This window comes from Neopelma chrysocephalum, unplaced genomic scaffold, assembly GCF_003984885.1.
Source record: "Neopelma chrysocephalum unplaced genomic scaffold, ASM398488v2 Primary Assembly neopelma1_103b, whole genome shotgun sequence".
Classification (NCBI taxonomy): Eukaryota; Metazoa; Chordata; class Aves; order Passeriformes; family Pipridae; genus Neopelma; species Neopelma chrysocephalum.
In genome coordinates this window covers 5,390,477-5,413,185 of record NW_020897767.1, presented here as the reverse complement: position 1 = coordinate 5,413,185, position 22,709 = coordinate 5,390,477, and the positions used below count along the sequence as shown (strand labels likewise).

Below are 22,709 nucleotides of genomic sequence, written 5' to 3'. Positions count from 1 at the left end.
TCAAATTCAGTTTCTGCCTCACTAACTTTTTAGCAAATACTTTTTCTGTTCTTGACAAATACAGGCAACAATAAAGACTTGACAAAAAGGAAGAGACTGCTTCCCAAACTAGATAAGTGCCTGCCAAGTTCTCTCACCTCTTCACCCAGGCATCTGTATGGACAGCTCAAGTCATCTGCTGTCCAAGTAGGGGTTTGTATTTTGATATCTCAATTAATTATACCAAACACTCTGGTGTAGCCTCATGTACTTTCTTATCTATGTTCAGCAGCATGTCATGGAAACAATGAGCAAAATCTGAAACATGAATACAAGAGCAGATAAAATGAAAGAACACTGAGAAGAGCTTGTCAAACCTCAGTTCCCCAAATGCTGGTAAGTGAAAAAAGCTTTTGTGAAGTTTTGCTGATTCCTTTCAAATTTGATTTGGGAAGGGGGAGAGATTCTGAAAATATTGAACAGTGATATTTCCAGAAAGAATTATTTTGATCTTTAGTTCTGAAAAAATCTTTTAGCTACATTTTGAAAACTGCCAATAGAGACATAACCCAGATCATCAATGTTGCATTAGATCTTATCAGGGATTTTCCAGGGCACAAATTTTTGAACATCTGTGGAATTAATTGAAAATCATTTTTTATCTTGAAAAGCTCCACGGTTTTGTTCTCTGTGCTGCCATGTAAGACCAGCTGCCTTTGAAACTGAGCGCTGGGCTCTGCCTTCCCAATTTGATCATCAAAAAGATCCACAGGAGAACTAGGATTTGTGTGCAGGCTGAGATGATTTAATTGTGCATTCTCTGCGTAGCCATCAACCTGGTTCTTCTGCAAGGTTTGAAGGAGAGGGAAAGAGCAGAAGGCCCACAGGTGCAGAGGTTTTCTCAAACTTAAATGCATGGAAAGAGGCATTCTGTATCTGATTTTGAGGGGAAAAAAATGAGAAAAATTGTACAGACCTACACAGGGCTGAAAGGCAGTACTGGAACACAATCTGGATTGTACTAGAATTGAATTTTGAGGAAGCTGTCCTGGTAACACAGGAGGAACATTCCTGTGCACATGCAAGGATGTTTGCTGTCCTCCTGGGCCAGGAAAGTCGAGGGTGCCTCCCTCTCAGATCCTTCCACCACGAGGCAGTATTTTATCTCACAATTGGCAGAGTTCAATCCCTTTTTCGAGAAATTTTGGAGCCTTAAGCAGAGGAACTTCCGTCCTGGTTCAACCTTGGTGTGTTCTCACTCTGACAGCACCTCCTCCAGAAGGAAGGTCCAAGGTCCACCCCAGCAGCAAACTGTTGGGCTCTGCTCCCACAGAGAATTTACCCTTATGACTTAACCCCCAAATCCCTACCCACTTAAAATAAATGGCTGACTAGAAAATTTACATTGCCAAGCATCTTTCTGTTTCCCCCAGGCCACACAGCAGCACATGTCCCCAGCTGGGGGTACAAGAGCTGTGGGGTGCAGGACAGGCAGTAGCACCGTGGTGAAATGAGTGTTTTACATGTTTCATTTTGCATGCTGCAATTTTCAAAGAACATCTGCAGTCTCCCTGCAATGGCAATATATTCTTCTCAGCTATAGAGCCTTTAAAAGATCTCAGTCTTATAAAGAACAACAAATCTGCAGAAAATAACCATCCAGACTGAGAATGAGACCAAGGGTGGCAGGCATGCAGGGTCAGGAAGGCACTGATTTCCTGGAAATATTTAGAAAATTGGTATCATTTTGTGAACAAAAGGGGCTAAAACTGTAGCAGAGAACCCAGCATGAGCTGACATGGCCCACACTTCTTCCTGCAGTCATTCAGACCTCGACTGTGACCACGCAGCTCAAGCCCTGACAGCCCTCACCTGCTGCCAGGTGCCCTTCTGCACTGCACAAGCATCAGTCCTGCAACCAGGGAGTCAAAGCTCTCTCACACTTTTTGCCTAATCAGGAGTGTGAGCTGAGGTTTCCAGAGATGGAATACTAATGATTAACAATTAATTAGTATATTTGAATCAATCTCAGGTGATTACCTGGAGAAGTGGTTGTAATTTGCGTTTTTGGGTTGCCTACAGAAACACCTGGGTTCAACTCATATTGTTTTGGTTGGTGGGGTGTTTTTTTTTCCCCTACATGACATTAACGTGAGTATTTCTAGAGGCATTTTCATTTCTGAAAGGGAGAAAATTGTGCTTTGCATTTTAATTTACCATGACAACTGATTTTTTCCTCCTAAAACATTTCTTAGAAACAAAAGAAACTCCTACTTTCACTTGCCATCTTGCGAACGGCTCGTCCCAGGCCACAAAGTGCACAACCTCTGTAATGTTCAGGACAGGGATCTGGCAGTCAACAGCCTGAGAGCTGAGAAAATCTGCTTTTGTGGTTTCTTTTTCTCTTGATATCCATTCACCATCGAGACGCTACAGTAAAACAGAAGGAAAGTGTAGAAACTGAAGGCTCATATAAAAGAATTCTAGTTGTCAACATATGTTTATACTTCTAATTAATAATGTAAGGCATTCCCAGAGGGTTCATTTAAAAGAAACGATGCTGTTACTACAGGCACAGGAAAGGGGAAGCGACACTTGTCTATGCATGCAGGTGGTCTATTGATTTAGGAAGTGCTGTGCTGGTCTGCACTTGGGATGAGAAAGGGTAATGTGATGGAGCAACTCTGTGTTTGCCCCTGGAGCTCAGCAGCCAACTCCTTGTTTCTTGAAGGTGATGTCAGCTACTTCTCTAGATCAGCTGCATGAGACATCATGACTCGCTAAGTGCCTACGGAGCCATAAGTGGGCATGGCAGGCAAATCTCAGCTGTGCCTCATGAACACTGACTGGGAATCAGGCTGAATGTCTTTTCTGAGGTGGATTTATGAGTTTAATCAAACATTTCATATCTGTGTATGCTGATCCACCAAACTCAGTCCTAGTGTTTCATGTGTATAGTTGTTTAGGATAAAATTATAGTGGTAATGTAAAAGATAGGTTTAATCCTCATTAAAACTTCTGATTTGGTATTGAACTATGACTAAGAAAATTCAAATAACAGCCTCTGTAACTATGTTGAAGAAACCTTATACTCAACCACAAAACTTGGCATTTAAATGTGTTTAGGAAAACAACCAAGCATGCTGATTCCAGATGTACAAAATGAGAAATAATATTGTGATTTCAGGCTTCAACGGACTACAGCGCAGCTGAACCAGACAAGAGTTAAACACAACCCCTCAGAGAAAACAAGCAAGAACTCCCAGCTGTGCATTTCCAAGGAGCCAGTCCATGAAAGGGCTGAGCCTCTTCATGGCAAACACATTGGCAATGGAGTTGGAAGGTATTTGCAGCCACCTGTGGCAGATAGAGGTGATCGTTCAGAGTAAAAGAATTTTATATAAAAGTGCCAAAGTTTGACTGTAACATCAATATTTTAGGAGCTGCTTACGATTAACCTGGTGACCTCACAGTGCAGGTTGGGCGAGTTTTCGAAGCCAAGGCCAAACACCCGGATCCTGGTGCAGTCAGAGGCACGGATGTCGCAGAGACCCCCGTTCTCTAAGCCTGTGATTTCCAGAGCTTGCTCTGAAAGGGTGAGATACATACAAAGCTTTAGAGAGTAACACTTACATGCTGTTCTGTTCTGCTTTATCAGAGATGTTGTTGTCGTTGTTCCTGGTTGCTCTGGTTTAATGCTTTTCCTTAGGGTCCTCCTTGCCTACATGTGGGTTTCTCTTGAATAGAGGAACAGCAGTTTTTTGAAGAGGAATAGTTGCCCTGTGCACTCAGTACTGTAAGATGTGTTGCATGGCTCATGGATTCAATTGACTGAAGCTGTGGATTCACACCAAAAGGTCTCCAGTGGTAATACATCTGCTGACTTAAGTATCCAGTGGTAATACTTCTCCTCTGATGGGAGCACAGCTGAGAGGACAAGGCCTCATGCCATAACACAGAGAAGCAAGAAAATGAGATGTGGAAATATCTGAAGATGACCATACCACCAGGCTCCTCGTGATGTGAAACAGCAGTGTAAAAGAGAGCCCTTTTTTCTCAAAAGCTATGGAGGCAATAAAAGGATCCTTAAAGAAAAGCTTGCCTGTGAGGGTTAAAACATTAATGGATATCTCTCAGCTCTTCACTGTGTCAGACACAGGTCTTGCACCAGTTAAGTTTCACTTAAATCCTACTGTGAGACCTTAAGTAGGGCTTAAGTGATGTATAGCCTATACTGGTGCCCTGACAAGGCTGACTTTCACCCATTTTGTTTTTAAAATATTTTATGATTCTCTGGGAGAGTTTCATTTGGGTTCTGTTTTACTTTAGGTATTCACTATTTAAAATTGCTCAGTGCTTTCATATTGGGGTTATTTTCACAGAAGAAAAATGCAAGCCCACTGGATGGCAGTATTAAAATCTTTAATTTAGAAAAAATATAATTTGGTAGATATCTAAGGTAGCGCAACACTCAGAAAGTCTCCTATATCCTCGGTCAATAACAGCAGTAAGTCAGGATCATGGTTTCATATTTTTATTGATAAAATTTGTAGTCCTAATGGTCAGGAGAAGCCACTATGTTGACAAATAACACAAAGTAGAACATTTTTTTCTTGTTTCCTGAACAACACTTAATGTCAGGGGAATGACCAGGAGCCCTTGGAGGGATGTCACACACCAGCAGGGTGTAGTTCAAGTTGTTATCCCTGCTACGTGGCAGGGAGAGGCTGCTGAGCTTCCTCTTCCTTGCCCCATCACCACTGCTCTGGCAAAACAATATTGCCCATCAATTTTCTCTGAGTTGTAGCTTAGCTAAAACAAGAGAAGTTTTGTGTCACCTGGTATTTTAGTGGTACATTAGTTCAGCTCTGATTCATGGGGCAAAATACCCTGATCTGAGTTGATAACCTTCCCCAGTACCTCGCTGTTCTTTAGGGTTCTGCCATTTAGTCTGTAACTACAAGAATGTGGTTTAAACACTGAGATCCCACCAGATTGCAGCCCTTAACAACAGAGCTGTATGGCTCACATTCTTCCAGAGAAAGGAAGGAAGGAAAGCAACAAAAACATGAAAAATAATGAAAATACTTTTCCCCCCTGTACTTCTGAAATGCTTTTATCCTTTCTTTCACTTTTTTAAATTTATTTTATTGTGGCAGTATTACCAAAACTGCTGGATGCTTTGCAATATTTACAAGAAGAGAAACCATTTACAGCTTATCAGCTTTCATCAGTTAGTTGTGGATTCCTGTAATGCACAAAACTATTAGTCAGATGTGGTGGCTGGTTTTGATAAATTGCCTTCTTCTGTGGTTAGTGCATAAAAATTAAAAAAAAAATGCTTCATTATGTTTTTCATGAGATTTTAATAGTTAGCCCCACTAGTACTGAGGTAGCTCACATTGCATTAACGTTTTCATTATCACTGCAGATTTTCAGCCTTCTGTGGTTGAAGTAGAATCTCAGAGCCTGGGAAGGAGTGAGGCACAGAAATGTGCTCCTGCAGCCCTTCCTGTTCCAAGAAAGCACTCTCAGGTCAGTTGCTTGTTGATGAGACCTGTGCACTTCTCCAGGGGTTTCCCAACATCTTCGTGAGCACACAGCTGGGTCAGGGTCAGGACAACATTACCCAGCCTTGGTGGATAATCTTTTTTTCAATGACTTACAGTATAAGCACAGAATTTCATATTTATTTCTCTCAAACCTCTCTGTGCACACTTGTCAGGGCTTAACCCCAGCCAGAAACTAAGCACCACACAGCCTCTCGCTCACTGCCCCTCCAGCAGGATCAGGGGGGTAAAGGGTAAGTGTGAGAAGATGCATGAGTTGAGATAAAGACAGTTTGATGGCATAGAAAAAGAAGAAAATAATGATAATAATCATGACAAAATATTTAGAATATAAAAGTGATGCACAATGCATTAGCTCACCACTTGCCAACAGGTGCCCATCCGGTACCTGAGCATCAGCCCCTGGCAGCTTTTCCCCCCAGTTTACATACTGAGAGTGATGCCACATGGTATGGGGTATCCCTTTGGTCAGTGGGGGTCAGCTGTCCTGGCTATGTTCCCTCTCAGCTGTATGTGCACCCACAGACTACTCACTGTCACAGCACGAGAGGATGACAAGTCCTTAACTTAATATAAACACCACTTGGCAACAACTAAAAACATCAGTGTCTTATCAACATTAACTCTGATGGAAAAAAAATTAAAATGTCTCCTTTTTTAAAGAAATGGATACTCTAGTTCAGACCTGAGACCTCAGTATAGGCAGTACCTAAATATTGACAAAGGTTGTTATTTTTGTCTGTTTTTTAAAAGGAAATATCACATGTCGGTCTCTTCTCCCAGGCAACCAACAGTAGGACAAGAGGGCATGGTCTTAAGCTGTGCCAGGGGAGGTTTAGGTTGGATATTAGGAAAAAATTTTCTACAGAGAAAATAATCAGATATTGGAATGGGTTGCCCAGGGAGGTGGTGGATTCACCGTCCCTGGAGGTTTTTAAGATGAGACTGGATGTGGCCTTTAGTGCCATGGTCTGGTAACCATGGCAGCGTTGGATCAAGGGTTGGACTTGATGATCTCAGAGGTCTTTTCCAATCCGATTGATTCTCCATGACATTGGCTTTGGAAAAGTCTCCTGATGGTCTCTAGCTGGGCACTCAAACACACAGATCCTGCTCTTGCTGGGGGTAATGGAATCAAGGCTCAGTTGTCCATCATTCCACATGTGAGTGGATGGGTAGTTAATAAGCCTTTGCACAGCATACACTCGAAGGCCAGAGGGGTGAAGACATTAGAAGGAAATATTGGAGAGCCTGAAAAATCTCAGCAAAATTGCTGCAAGTAGTTCAGCAGAAGACTGGAGGGGAGAAAGACAGGAGCAATAAAAAGAGCTGTGAAATGTCACAAAGGTGAGAGCAAGGGCAAAAGTGCAGATATCCAGAGGTTATGGAGACCTGGGATGGATGTCTGATGTCTGTAGAAAAGCAAGTTAGAGGCAGGAGAGAAATCTGTAGGAAACCGGGTAGTTCAGGGAACAAGTTAGGGAAAAGTATGATCTATTTGAACATTAATGATTTATGTTTAGGGAGTCTGAATGTCAAAATACAACAAAATCCAGGACTGAACATCCTCCTTCTTTTCTCTGTATGGCCTGTAGGCCAAAAATGTACTTTGACTTTTACTAGTAGATTAAAAACTGAAGCTCAGGCTGGCACCGGAGGCTCAGGTGGGTGGCAGGGTACTGTCATGTTATGGTGGGGGAATTAAGGAGCTGTGTGTTCACATCCTCTGGCTCAGGCATGGGCATCCCACTGCATTTCTAATGCCTGGTCTGCACACATAGCAAGTAGACAAGATGCATCTGTCACCTGGCAGAGCATCGCAGTGGGACACTGATGAACAGCAGGAAATCTTGTGGAAAACAGTAAAAAATCTTGGGTTTTAATTAAACTGTCTCAAGACAAAAAGGAGAGAGGACTCTGAAGGTGGAAATCTCAAAGGCCTCCAGACCTCAGGTGGTCAGATGGAAATAAGGCATCTGCCCTGCTTCATTTGCAAGACTTGTGTTGTGCCTTCCTTGAGAGACAGGGACCCTTCCCCTCCTCCTGCTTTACCCGCAGTAGGAATTTTCAAGAAAGAACAGTAAATTCAGAGCTGCTGACACTGCAGTTTCATTCTGTAAGCATTTACATGAATCAAACCTGACAAGAAGCACAGGCTATATAATAGACTGAACCTCCCTCAACACCCTATCCCCCCAAATACATGGTTGGTTTTATAGGTTTCTGTTGCAGTGTATTATGTAAATAATATGCACAGATGTCGAAGTGGAGACAGTCAACACAAAATCAAGCATCTTGCAAAACTACACTTCTTGAAGTCTTACTGATGGATAGATATGGTTCATGTTGGATTTACACTTTTGATTAGAAAAGTATCCCAGTGCAAATAAACATCCTTCTGCAGTGTTTGAAAGCTACACATGTGGCTTTGGGCTGGAGCAGCAGACATGGAATTGAAACCAGCAAAAATTTTGTTTAAATAAAGAGAAGGAACTGAACTGCCCTGTTTTTCTTGAGGAGGATGGTAAATAAGCAATCCAAGTCATGAAGAGCAAATCAAGAACCAGATCATAAGGGTTGGGTTTGGTCAAAGTTTTGCTGAGTTGCAAAAGCAAATGGCCCATAACGTCCAGTTGCCTTATCCTTGAAATCATGCAGCAGATTGAACAAGCTGCCATGCCAGAGCTTGCTGGTGTGGATGTGGACATCCAGCTACTGCAGCTATGAGGGTTCTGTATCAGAGAAGCCTGATGCTTAGTTATCTCACAGCTTGGACACAGTAAGTCTGAATCTGCCTCCATCCAAGTGCTTGCAAAAATATTGTATTTGTTCCTTTTGTATGTAGAGTTATTACAGCAATCATAGACACAATCACTGATTACATTATCCTGGAACTCATGCTATCCATGACCCAAAGCTCATTTGATAATCCTCCCTAAGAAAAAAGTACCAGCAGCCATATGCTGTTTGCCAGGAGTTTTGCACATCAGTGACCTCCCTGGCTTCTAAATAAAAACTGTGTTTTTTCCTGCTTCCAAAAGCAGATATCAGAGAACCAGAGCAGCTGAAGGAGCTGGGGGGGCTCAGCCTAGAGAAAAGGAGGCTCAGGAGAGACTTATCACTCTCAACAAATACCTGAAAGGAGGTTGTGGCAAGGTGTGGGTCGGTTTCTTCTTCCAAGTACCAAGTGACAGGACAACAGGCACTAGAGGAAGTTTAGATTGGATATTATGAGAAATTTCTGCACCAAAAGGGTGATCAAGCATTGGAACAGTCTGGGCAGGGAAGCCGTGGTGTCACCATCCCTTGAGTTATTTAAAAGACCTGTAGATGTGGCACCTGGGGACACGGTTTAGTGGTGAAAACGGCAGTGTTGGGTTAACAGCTGGATTCAATGACCTTAGGGATCTTTTTCAATGTAAATGAGTCTATGTTTCCATAGTACCAAACTCTAGACCTATGATCATTCCTAACATGGAGTGAATCTGGTTTTCTGCTTTGAGGGTCTCTGGTATCCAGTATGGATTGCATAAGCCAGCCCTGGGAGAGTGTGAGAAAAAGCATTTTGCAAGAACTCCCTGCATGTGAGAAATGGCCTGGCTCAATTTCACACTGAAAGCATCCATGTGCTGCAACAATATGGTAGATTATTTTTTGCTTTAGAAATCTCACTATGACATTTTAGGTTTACTTAATCCTTCTAATTTTAAAAGGCTTGCTGGCAATTTACTTCAGCAATAGAAAAGAAGAGGAATGTGCTGTTGACTACAGAATATTTGCCTCTTTCCTAGATGGCCTTGAGAGGTGACATAATGTAAGGTTCTGGTTGTGCTTTCATGGCTCTTACACCAAAGCAGCTCTCAGTTTTTGTCCCTCAAAGGCACTTCAGGACAGAATCCTTGACAGCACCTTGAGGCTTCCTACAAATGACTGCAGTGATGCCACTCAAAGGGATTTGGGTCATTGTGGGTGTCATCTTGATCCTTATGTTAACAGTAGCGTCCAGTTGGTTGTTTTTAGTAATTTTCCCATCTTTACAGTTACTGAATTAGAATAAAATCTGGTTATTGCACTTGGGGTTTTGTTCATGATTGGTTGAACATTCTCTACTGGTAGATTGTGGGCTCTTTACACAACACAAATTATGATATAAAGGCATTACAGGTTTGCTCTGAATTTTTGGCTTTGGCCAGTTTAAATCACACCTTAGAATGGTTTGCAGGTTTTAATCCTATAGCTCAAAAACCATTGTGAATTTGTTATTTATTTTGTGTGCATGTGTGTGAGTATTTGGGGAAGGAGGTTGTTTGTTCAGGGCTTTTTGTTTTCATTTGGATTTAACAAGATTTAAGGCTGAAATTTCTTGTGGTGCCTGTAAACAGCCTGAAGTAAAGAAGTTATAGGCATGCTTCTGGAGTGTCTGGCTTTGGTCAGTTTAAATCAGACTTATAATTTTGTAAACTTTTCTAGCAATTTAATTCCGTATACTTCGGAAAATGGTTTTGTTTAGCTACATGTTTCACTGCACTGCTTTCACTGCTTTGCATTAAAGCAAATAAACTAATCGCCAGGAAAGACTAATCTCCCTGATCTGGTTTGCAGGGAGTAGTATGGATCACTGAGCATGCAACCTTCCATGTCCCTTATCATGAGGATTTGATATCCTTTTAAAATTCGGTTTCTATTGACTTTGTAACTATAAAGCTAATAGCCCTCTTCCTGCTCAGCCATGTCTGTTCTTCGAATGGAAAGGACTGGGAGTTAAAACAGTAGATTAAGGCTGATATTGATGTTTGCCTTTTCAGATGCTTGTTTATTGCATCTGCACCATCAGAAAGTAAAGTAAAATTGCTATGAAAAGAAGAGAAGCTTCAAAAGTAGCATGAACTTTGTCAGTCCCTGAGAATTGCCCACAAACATATTTTATGTTACCGAGAAAAATGAGTCCTCATCAATATAAAGCAGAATACCTGGGTGTCAGTCAAGATGCATCAGTGGTAGGTAAAGTTCATATTTTTTTCTTTTTTGATTCTAAACTGTTTTTCTTTTGTAAATTTTGTAGTTCTTACTAAAATTTTTTTGGTTGGAGGTGTGCATTCCTTCTAAAAGCACAAAAATTCTGTTTTCAAAAGTGGATAAGTCCTATGTTTAAAAATTTATGTTCTAATGAGTAATCTCAAAGCTTGATATTTACTCATTATACCCTTTGTAATTATGACTACTAATACCAACTCTGTTTTTAGCCTGAAAAGAATGTAATTGTGTAATTTTTTATGGCCCAGACCTGGAGACTCTGTAGAATAATTTTCTTCATACAGGATGCTCCAAGCCCCATCCAACCTGGCCCTGACACTTCTAGGAATGGGACATCCAGAGCTTCTCAGTGCATCACTGATGATGAGAAACATTCACTTTTAGGTGTCTGAGAGAAAGAAAGTGTACTTTGTAAATGAACATTTAAAAGATTCTCCCTTCCCCCCAGTTTGCTTTCAGTATTAAATCATAAATTGTTTTAACTAGGAAAAAGCTGAATAACCAAACCCAATAAAATGTCAAATTGCATAACATGTATCTTCATATTTATTCTTTATCTATTTTCCAATACTTTTCAGTAGGTTGAGGAAAAAAATTGATATTAAGTGGAGATAACAGGTCTCAAAAGAAAAGTTTTCATTTTCAAGTTATATAGAACCTCTTTTACAGAGTATTGATATCTTAGTGAAACTTCTTTAATGTCAGCTTAAAGGAAATAAGAATATATTCTTAATATCTTTAAGCTCTGTGTAAAGAACGCAATCCCAGTGGGATGGAAGCTGTGTATTAATGTGTGGTTTATGTTGCAGCAGTACACGGAGATCTGCTTGAAGTGTTCCCTGCTTTATAGAATTATTTGCTGAAGAAAAATGTATTTGATAGAAACAGATGCATTAGCTTGTAAACTTTAATAGAAGAACACTGCCTCACATACACACTCGAGGGAATGTGGTGGGGACAGGCACTGGAAACTTTGAAACCTCCCTCGGTTGGATAGATAGGAAAAGTCAACATTGTGGAGCGGGAAAGGCAATAATTAGTGTAAGAAAAAAGGAAAAATAAATGAATATTTGTAAATAGAGAACTGATTTTTTCTTGATAGTGTAACTTCATCACAGTAATAGTAACTGTGACTTTGTTAATACTGCATCTACCAAAGTCAATGGAATTGTTATATTGAGGAGGAGAATTCAGCCCAAGGTCTCACTAATTGAAAACAAAAAGGCTTCTTAAAGAATAATGCCATTTAATAAAGGGGGTTGGGTTTTTTAATTTTTTTTTTAATTTTTTTTTTAATAGCAATAGCACTCTGTTTGGCCAGAAAAGTTTAAGAGCAAGTAAGCATGGTGTTTGCTGTTCTCACAAGCATGTTTGACTCTTCCTTTGAAATCCAATTTTGAAAAATCAATAGAATTGCTAAAGTGCATTGCATCCTCGCTGCCATATAATGTCTTTTGCCATATTAGTGAAAACCTTGGTTGTTTTTTCTTTGTTTACTAATCTAAGCAATTTGTAAAAAAAAGGATCAATTCCTGTGGAGAGGGTCAGGCAGAAATTCCACATCTTCAGGTAACTCTATTTCTGGGGCCCTTGTGGTGCTATAAAATGCGATTCTCCCTTGAAGGTCTGGTCACAGGAGCACCACAGGCTGGTCCCAGAGGCAGAGGCCACCAGCATTACACACAGTGAGTAGTTATGTTTCATTTTAGATATCCTGGCGATTTAGGAAATGAACTGATTTTTCTTTGAAAAGTGTAATATGCACTCTTTTACTTTGTATAGTCTGATTTATTTGTGGAGGGCACCTATTGACCCAATACACCCTGATGGCTCTGGCTGCACTGTTGTGATGCATCGTGTCATCAAAACACATATTGCAAAGGCCAAAAAGCATTCATTTACCTGCCAGACTAACAGCCCTTAAATAATCACTATGATCTGGAATTTAAAGATCAACAAATTGATAGAAGTGGGAAAAAAATGTTCAGTTCAATCTGTGTGTTCCTATACAAAGTCTGCAAAGCAGATTGGAGTTTGACATAGAGAACTGACTGAAATGCTCTGTCCCCTTTCACCTGAGGATCTCTAAACAACTTAAGTCTTTTCTTTAAATGTCTTCCTCATGTTGTTTTTCTTGAGAATGGGAATTATGCTTAAAAATAAAGCAATTATATAAATGGTGAGATTTCTATAGTATGTACTTTATCCTCACCTTCATTCCTGGTCTGATTAAAGCACTGAGTTTATTCCTCCATGAGGGAGAGACATTTTCCATCAGAAGACCCCACCTGAGGAACTGTGATAACTGACCCCATACTTTTGCTTATTATATTTTTTTTAAATATTTAGTGCTTTAATATATGTTATGTAATTAGAACACATGAACAAGACTCAGCCCAAAGAAGTCTGATGAATTCAGACAGGTCTATGTAATAACTAAAAATACCAGAGTGTAATCAATATAACTGCTGTGGCAGATGGATCTGAGGGACCTGTGTGGTTGTGGTTCACAGCTCTGAAAATGCAATTGGGTTCACAGGACTTCTTAATAATGTTACTGAAGTGTATTGATACCAAAATGGGATATCTATAAGTGAGGTAGGTAAGCATTAACTTCTCACCTTCTCACTGTCATTTTTGCTCACTTTAATTTCTGTGCTGGCTATTTTTTCCCCCCAGAACTTTCCACACAGAAATTTAAACTTCAAGTGTCATTACTTCACTGAAACTAATTTGTCCCTATTATTCCTCATTACCTTTTATCTTGTAACTGCTCTTTAGAGCTTCATACAATCTGCATATTACCTTGCTCTATGTGTGCTTTACTAGTCCTGATTTATTTTTTTATAAGCAACATGGTCAATATATACAAATGGTAAGCACCAACCTGATTTGCTATCTGCTGTAATTGGATTCTGCCTTTAATTACAGGTGGTAATGACATTTTAAGCACCTTATACAGGTGTTGGGGGGGTGGGGGTTATGAAATGTTAAGCAACATTAAGAAAGTCTAAGCTTCTGGAGCGTTGCCAAATTTCAGAGGTGCCTTTCAACTCCAAATTGCGATTTTCATGTGAGGGTAATTATAGCTCTGGCCACCTGGACTGCTCCTGTTGGAGTCAGGCAGAGCAGAGGAGAAAGCCTGTCTGCAAGCCACACTTTGTATCTTCTCTCTTTATACATGTTTTCATTTTAAATTATTTGTATTCCAATCGCTAAAAACACTGCATGGCCATCTTTTTGTGTGTGTTTTTGCTGGTCAAAACCAGTGACAGAATATATTGTTATGCATTGGCAGCATAGCTGAGATTGGGTGACCTTGGGAAAGGTATTTGAATTATGTTGATGGCCTCCTCGATCTTGGGGGAGTTTTAATTCACATCTGTAATTCCAGCCTGAGAAAATTAGACGGAGATTTGTTTTGGAACTGATGGGAAAATATATAGCCAGCAAAAGGAGTTACCTTCTCCTTCATTACTCATGCAACTTCTGGAAAATAACTTTTTCCTAACAATGGCACTTAAAACTTTCAGCATTTTCAAAATCAACGTATATTCCTCTGTTTCTTTGGTCCTACCTTTTTAAAAGAAAGTGAAAGAGGCAGCAGTTTTATATGTCCTGTGGAAACCTAACTCAATTCTTAATTTCTCCTCCTTTTCTTCCCACAGAACCCCTGCTTATTAGTCACAAAGCCCAAAGGCTTATCCCTCCTGTGCTTGCACAGTGCTGATTGCCTGGTACTGCCAGCCAGGTCAGGATGCCTGAGCTGCCAGGGAGGGGGGCTCAAGCTGTTCTGGTTGGAACATGCAGCTTTATTTCTGAGATTGATCTTAATTCTTCATCTCTAACAGCCTTTTCTGGTGTGAAATCCTGGTTTTAGTGACGTCAACAGGATTTCAGTTGTGAGGGCTTCCAATCTTTTGAACTGCTGTTCAATAGGTGCATTGTTGCTGTCTGATACTGCTCTACATTTCCCTGAAAAGAGGTGTCACATCCCACCCATACCTTGGGGTATGTATGTAAACAGTTCTGGGGGTATTTAGCCTGGAGAAAATGAGGCTAAGGGGGAACCCTATCCCTCTCTAAAACTACCTGAAAGGAAATTGTAACCCGGTAGAGACTGACCTCTTCTCCCTAGTAACAAGCAATAGGACAAGAAACAGCCTCTGGTTGCGCCAAGAGAGGTTTAATTTGGATGTTAGGAAAAATTTCTTCGCCAAAAGTGTGGTCAAGACCTGGCACAGGCTGTCCAGGGAAGTGGCTGAGTCACCATCCCTGTAAGTGTTCAAAACCATCTAGATGTGGCACTTGGGGATTTGGTTTAGTGGTGAAGAAGGCAGGGCTGTGTTAGTGGTTGGACTCGATGGTCTCCCAGGTCTTTTCCAATTTGAACGATTCTGTTGTTCTGGGCTGTCTGTGTAAAACATTTCTACCTACAAAATGTGAAAACAAGCAAATATCTTCAAATATAATGTGAACAAAATTCAAAAATCAAGGTGAAGCTCACACTAATGCTTATCTTGCTTGTCTGGACCAAATTATTTAGATGACCTTTTCTAAGTATTATAATGTCAGAGAGATTGGCGTGACAGAACTAAGATTTTATTTCTCCTTGTAGGCAGCCTGACCTCTGGATGGATGTATAGGTCTACTTTACATTGCACTTTCAAGATCAGGTAACTTTATATATATACAGCTTCTGGGTTTTTGCATATAAAGAAAAAATATTCAAAATAACTTATAAATGAATTAATAAGTAGTCTGTAATACATGGAGCTCATTGCAGTTAATCATATCAATTTACTTTAGACTGTGGCAGTACTTTTCCCTCTCCGTAGTTAATGCTGAAACAAACTTATTATGTGAAGTTATCTCTTAATTTATCTGCATTTATACCAAAGACAAGGGAGAATATCCTGAAAATTAAGCATGACAAGAGTTACCTTGGTTTTGTTTTAATTTTTCTGGTTTTTTATTCTCAATTTTGCTCAAAGTCAGCTTGAACTTCAGGTGCTTGTCTCTGTGACAGTGTTACAAGGATGGCCTTGGCGGCCAGGTCCTACTCTCTGCTGGGGTCCGGTATGGAGCCACCCAGTGTGGCTGTCTGAACTATGACCCTCCCAGACTGGTCTTTCACCAGTCTAGTGTAAGTTTGTGCTGGAAAACTGCTGAAGCTGTTCCATGTTAGTTTTGCCATGACACTAACACACTCACCCCCAGCAAACGGAGCAACACAACAGCAAGGGGAATTTATCCTTTCCTAATTGCAGCAGTGCATCTCCTCTGCAGGTCCAACACCAAGCTTCCTTTCCCCAGGGACCAGACTAAGTAAGAAGATGCTTGTGCTAAAAAACTCAGCCCCTCTGAGCAGCTCTCACCCAGTGGAGACCCTGTGGGAGCACAGGAGCACTGGAGCAAGTTTCCAGGTCAGGAGACCGTCAGGGAGAGGCAGGATGTCAGTTACTGGAAAACTAGAAGGAATAAATTGATGTACTGGGAGCTCTAATAAGCCAGACTCACAAAAGACAAGTGATTTGAAGCAAAGACCAACTACCACATTTGCCTCAACTGGAGAAAAGTGAATCATAGGATCATGCTGTACCGGGTTGGAAGGCATCCCAAGGACCATCTGGTCCAACCTCTCCTGGAAAAAGCATGGTCTTAGACAAGATGGCCCAGCACCCTCTCCTGCTCAATCTTAAAAGTGTGCAATGCTGAGGCAGCAAGAGACAGATAAAGCAGTCAGACCAGGGGATAGTAATGGCTTACAGGGTGTTTGCCAGAGCTGATGTGTGTTTGTTTTCCAGTTCTCACCTCCCCGTGCAATCCCAGGCCGTGCTCTGTATTCTGTCCTGGTTTATATTTGATGTTGCAGCAAGAAGACAAGGTGCCATTAGCTTTTACTTGAAAGGTCATATTGAAGCTATTTTCCTCTAATCTGAGAGATTTCAGCTATAGGAAAATAAAATTTTAAAATCTGGCCCAAGCAAGCCCCCTAACCTGTCCATGTCACAGAGAAATGAAGTTAAACATTGAATTGTGTGTTGGAAAATTACTTCAAAATTGCTTAGCTTGCTTTTCAGTCCCTGGTGTCAGTTGTTCTCTGTGTGAAAGAGAATGAATTCCTCCATATTTAGGAAATTATTCTGCAAAATTTTAGCCTACCATTAACAAAACCCAAATATTAAGATATATTTTGGCCACTTTAAAACCTCAACACTGAAGACATGTTTATTGTGAAGTAAGTGGGTAATCCCATCCCAGCTAATAAATGTATTGGTGTATAAAATATGCCACTGAGCTCCTGGGACTGGATGGATACTTGGATGTCTCACCTAAGCCATGGTGACTGACACCAGATATGAGCTTTTCTTGCCCTAAATACAGAACAGTGTAGAAAAAAACCTTTCCTCCACATTTGGGATGGGTCAAAAAAGCACACCTTGTCATCTCAGTTTAGCTGAAGTACTGTGACTCCTTAAGCTGCAGGAACTAAGCTGTGTGGCTGAGCCTTAAGTACCTCTTTGTAACTTCAAGCATAAGCTTATGTGGTTTGCTGAGGCAGGGTTCACATTTTGAAATCAAGGCTCACATTTATGCATGTGCTTAGTTTAAAGCACTGTCAGTACTCACATTGGACTTGGATTTATCCATTGAGAAGCTGAGCTATAAGGAAGAAACAAACCCAGTGGGACAGTCTCCTGTGTAAGTGTAGTTCATAAATATTTGCAGAATCAGGTCTGCAGGTTCAAGTATGTCCTGTAGCTATTTTATGGCTTAGGCAGGGTTACCTGCTCATTCTGTCACTTTTAATTTTATTTTGATACTAGTACAGTGTTTGAAACTAATGTTCAAACTTTATTCCCTGTTGATCAGGAAAAAAAAAAAGTATCTATGCACTGTTAACATGAATATTGACCACAAGGTGAGCAGGACACTTTTTTTTGTCAGAAGCTTGCTTGTCAGCATGCTGGTGATAGATCAGATGTAAAGAAAATCACTTCTGCAAAACCAATTTGCTAAGGGGCCTGTAAAATCCATTTTTAAAAAGTTACTGAGGCAAAAAAAAGTGAAGGACCAGCCAACCAGACATTTTGATTGGCTCTTCAAGGTCAGAACGTGATTACTAATTCATCAAATACCTTACTGGTAGCACTGTTTGAAGAGCAAACAACTCTGTGCAGATGTTCTACCTAATAATTCCAATATCAGGGAAAGAATTTTTTACTTACTTTTGGCAATGCTACAGTCATAGGAGCTGTGGCCTTCAAAGCACTGGCAGCCCAGTTCCGTGCAGCGTCCCTTGCTGTTACAGAGAGCAGGACACCGGAGGGCAGCGAGGATTTCCTCCCGGGGAGCAGATGGCTGGTTCCCAACACGAAACACTGTGTTTCTGCTTCCAAGCACTCTCCTTTCACATTCATTTTCCAAAAGGGCTACCAGTGCCCTCACCCAAGCCACGTCATCTTTGAGCTGCAGGTCCAAAAGGCATATTTCAATTGCCTCATCCAGCTGTTTTCCGAGGAGGTCTTTACACGCCAAGCCAATGGTGGAATTTGCAAGAATTTGGTGGCAAATCTCCCGAGCTCTGGTGGCAGTCAGGCCGTTGGGAGTGGGCCATGTCAGTGGAAGTTTCATCCGAACCCCTTCAAAGTAATCCTCAGGGAAAAAATATGCAAATCTCTCTGAGTCCCTCTGGGTTGGGCCATGTAATGGGTGAAAGAATGAGTGTTCATAATAGTCATCTTGCCTTCTCACTTTCCTTAGGTCTCCTGTTGCTTTGGTAGAGTTAGTGGAACTGTTGTTATTCATGGAAATGTGTGTGAGAGGCTTTAATTGGACCTTGGGGCTACCTCTCTTTTGGACTGATTTAGGCAGATATCTTTGCTCAAAAGGCTTGGTCAATGGTTTCTCATCTTTTCTTAAAGCAGACTCTGTTTCTGAGCGAGTGACAAACTCAGATGTGACATCCAGATATGGGATTGCAGAGGTGTAATCCACATGATCATAATGGCAACCAGAGGTCTGAGGGAAAGGAGTCTGAAAGGCATTGAGAGTGTTTGCCACAGGCATAGACTTAGTGCTCCCCTTCTGACATCTGCAGTAATTTCTCCTTTGCTTCCCCTCAGAAGGTGCTGGAGTCCTGTCAAATAAACTCTTCCCTGGAGGTATTCTATTTTAAAAATAGAAAGGGATTAGAGGGAAAAAACTTTCAACAAATTAGTCTATAATACCAAGTAAACTTTCTTTCCCTGAGGCTGGGGTATGCATAAATTCCCAATCTACAAAAGTACTTAAGAAAATGCTTAAGTTTGATCTCTGTTTTCTTTAGTCACTTTTGCATTGCCCTTCCTGACTTGTCCTGTATGTTTTTTAGCACTACATGGGGACCTTTTAGTAACAGATGCTTAGGTGTTTTTCTGGAGCACTGCCTAACTGCTTGACTTCTCTTTGCAGAACTTTCTTTGAGCTGCAGGTTACCCTTTGTGTATTACATATGAAATAAGGCCTTAGATTTGTCCCTGATGTGACCCAGATAACTCTTGGAGAACCACAAAAAAGTAATATTTGTTTCAAGTGCTATATTACAAAAACCATCTTTATCTGCCTGTGCTTTGCTTACCACGTGTTTCCTCTAACATGTGAATCACTTTTTTTCTTTTAAATGTTTTGTTTTTCTTTATTTTTTTAATTTTATGCATACTTCATTTCATTCTTGTCTTCTAATGGATTTTTCTTTGAGTTTTTCTTTCAACACAAAGCAATTTTCTATTGATCATAGGGCTAGACTGTCATATAAGGTGAGGTGATTTCCCCCCCCCCTTTTTAATTTAGTCCCTCTTTAATGATGGATGAACTTCTAGAGAATTCAACTTGAATAAACAGCCATGATTAAAGATTCTTCAGAAATTTCATATCTCTTATTGATCTTATTTGTGCAGCACAAGAGGAATACTAGAGCTTCATAGAAAAGGATGTGTTTCCTGTCCCAATAGTTGGCAGTGCATCATTTCCAGAAAAATTTGAAATAGCACCAAAAATTTAAATTATTTTGGCATTAATTTTGTCTTGCAGCCAGAATGTTGAGGTTTCAGGAAAGTGAAAGCCTCTGTCAACATATTGGAGCCAGACGCCAGATATTGTTGTTGGAAACTGTAATTTCCTTCATCCAATTTTTCCAAAATATATTGAAAATGGCATATGTGATATTACTATTTTAGTCATTCACACAACCCTAACTTTTAAATAAAACCTCTCAGTGACACTGGCAAAATGAACCAATTTCTCGTCCTGAAACATGAGCACAAACATCTATGAAACCCTTTTTCCCAGTGTTTGGGCACAGCAGAATAGGTTGGCTTTCAGGCTCATGGAAATGTTATTTTGCACTTTAATACAGTGGAGGAAAATAAAACATATTAGATATTGAGGTGGTATCAGCCCTTTGGACAACACGTTTTAGTGTCTCAGTGGGCATCCTGCACACACCATTCCTCTGGCTCTAAAATAGAGGAGTTACCTGCACCTGAACCTTCTTAATTGCAAACCTAAACCAAGGCAGCAGAATTAGCTCTTCCTTTGGTATAATATTGCATAAACTAAAGGCTAGGGTAAATACAATTTACTTAATAAATAATCAAATAATTGAATAAAAAAATAAATGTTCCAGAATCAGGGTAGAAACTTAACACAGAAATGAAAATTTCAGTGCAATGAAACTCTTTTGCCTTGAGATTCTGTTGAGACAAAATCCTTTCTTAATCCTATGTGAAACCAATTGCCTTCTTTTGGTCAGCCCTGGTCAACAGGATGGAATGGAAGGTGTGGAAAGGATGGAGCCACTGGAAACCTTATCCTTCCTCACAGCCATGCACATAACCAACAACACCTCAGTGAGCTGGGATGGGCCTTCTGTGCCCTGCATAAGATGACCACACTCTCATTCCTCTCAGCTGCCCACTACAATCAAGGAAAAACTAAAGATAAATTTTTCAAACTGACCTGGATAATATTATAAAGTCCCAAATTAATAGTGTTTCTGTTTCTTTCTTGGTATATTTTAAAAACGGTTTGAAAAATTATTTCACCTGCTTAAAACACATGCTTTAAAACTTAGTGCTTCTTTGCCTGTTCACTATTTAAGGTCTGGGAAGCTCTAATGTTGTTTTATTGTTTAAAAATTGTGTTGGAAAGCTGATGTGTAAACCAGATCTGTGTCATTCAGAGCCCTGCAGCTGCTTGAGAGAGGTGGGAGCCAGGGAAAGCACCAGATGGTGGGCACTCAGAGTAGCTTCAGGTACTGGAGAAAGCCTAACACGCTTTCAGGGTTATTTAAAATGAAATTAAAAACAGCAGCAGAAAAATCACCCTCTAGCTTTTGATTTTTTCTGCACCATTTCTCTGTGGGTGGATCAGAGAATGATCCAGTCTCCTCTGGAGATGGCCTTAGTTTCTCCATTGGCTTGTTTTTTTAACCAGGTTCTGAAGGGTACTTGAGAATCCATCCTTGGGAGGACTGTAAGATGAAATTTGTCACCCCTCTTGCCCTTCTCACTTAGCAGGAGTTTCTCCTGCTTTCCCTGAAGTACCTCCATCATATGTGCTGAGCCTTAGAAAATTCCTCAGTGCTTTACAGGTATATTCCTTTGTATTGTGCTTTGGCTTCAGATTTTCCAACAAACTTGATTAGAATAGATCCTCCTAAGGATCTTGTTAGCACATTTTGGGTAGTGAGCTACTGGTTGGTTCTTGCACCAAGCTATTTGTCCATCTGCCTTCCGAGGAGAAAGCTCTGACCGACTGTCACATTATTAGAATATTAATGATGGCTGTTGAATTCTAAATATTACGATTTGCAATGACAGGTCAAAACAGACATTAGATAGCCACTGCTTAGGCCCATTGAAGAGAACTAGTATATGGTAGAAGTGATTATATTCTGAAATGCAAGAGTTCTAAAAATTCATTGTTCCTCTAGGATTGCGCTGAGTTTCCATGTACAGAGTAAATGGTATATTACGGTGTTTTGCCTTATTTTTCCTTGTTTTCAAAACATACTTTATAAACAAGACTACACAATCAAACCCATTTGGGTTTTAGGAACACCTATTAGGCATGGTTAAAGTTCAGTAAGAGGAATAGGGATAGGGATGGGGATATGGTTACAGATAGGTATAAGGACAGTGGCAAGGATATGTCAGAAAGCCAGACTCCTGGTTCTGGTTCCAGACCATCTGTCTCAGAAAGTGCAAGTTTTCAGAGCTCACTGTCATCATTAGTAGAGTAGATATTAAGTTTTAGCATGGTACATGTATTACCACACTTTGTCAAAATGTAACATTTAATCTATACTCACATATTGTAATTAGTGTTCAGTAATGAACACAGGAAATACCAAACCCTTAATTAATCCCTATTGTCAGTTATCTACATTTTCAATTGTGGGTGAGAACTGCTTTTATTTTTTTTTAAACAGCTAAGAGGGATCTTAACACAGCTGTTAACATGACATCACTTGTGAATATAACTTCTCTCTCAGTTAGTGCTGATGTGTATTGTGCTGACTGAAAATTAAGCCCCTGTGCTGTTGGGATGGAAATGGGTCTCCAGGCTTCCCCTCTAGGTTAAGCAGATCTCTCTGTCAGGTCGTTAGGGGAGTGTGTAATGAAATAAACCTATCAAGACCATTTGTAACACGGCTCAGAGCATCTCCCAGGTGGGATCCTCTCTGGCTTTGTACCTCCACTCCTCTATGAAGTCTTCCTCAGGAACATTGCTCAGATCATTGTGGCTGATCCCGTCAAAGAGGCCGCACAAACCCCTGGTGCTGTTGAAGTCGCTGCCTGGTGTCCTCACTGTCACACCCATTCCCCACTCGCTCACGTCGGCTCGAACAAACGCTCCCGAAGGGAACAGGATCTGAAGAGGCAGAAAAAAACCCCCAGTGAATTGAAGCTCTTACCAAGCTTTTTATGCAATAAAAAATGTCTCTTTCCATAAATGAAAATATCAAAGCAGGACGTTAGAGACGGCGGGGGTAATTTAAGATCGCTTAGAAACACTATAAATATTTATTTGTGCTATTATTTATCTTGCTTTCAGATTCCACAGTATTAATATCTGATA

The 22,709-nt window shown here is 40.5% G+C and overlaps 1 protein-coding gene and 1 long non-coding RNA gene across 2 annotated transcripts in view; one reads left to right on the top strand and one right to left on the bottom strand.

The window, feature by feature from the left end:
* Nucleotides 1–22,709, bottom strand: part of LOC113973625 (von Willebrand factor D and EGF domain-containing protein-like) — a 178,579-nt gene that overhangs the window by 76,876 nt on the left and 78,994 nt on the right. Inside the window, exons 10-13 of the mRNA XM_027695986.1 lie at nt 22,324–22,502; nt 17,816–18,756; nt 3,431–3,567; nt 2,254–2,409 (exon numbers count right to left, since the gene is read on the bottom strand). Of these exons, the coding sequence (XP_027551787.1) occupies nt 2,254–2,409; nt 3,431–3,567; nt 17,816–18,756; nt 22,324–22,502 (1,413 nt within the window). The remainder of the gene's footprint in view (nt 1–2,253; nt 2,410–3,430; nt 3,568–17,815; nt 18,757–22,323; nt 22,503–22,709) is intronic.
* The window catches only part of LOC113973626, a 38,509-nt gene continuing 31,010 nt past the window's right edge, over nt 15,211–22,709 (top strand). The window contains exons 1-2 of the long non-coding RNA XR_003536281.1: nt 15,211–15,259; nt 15,873–16,009. This is a non-coding gene — a long non-coding RNA (uncharacterized LOC113973626). The remainder of the gene's footprint in view (nt 15,260–15,872; nt 16,010–22,709) is intronic.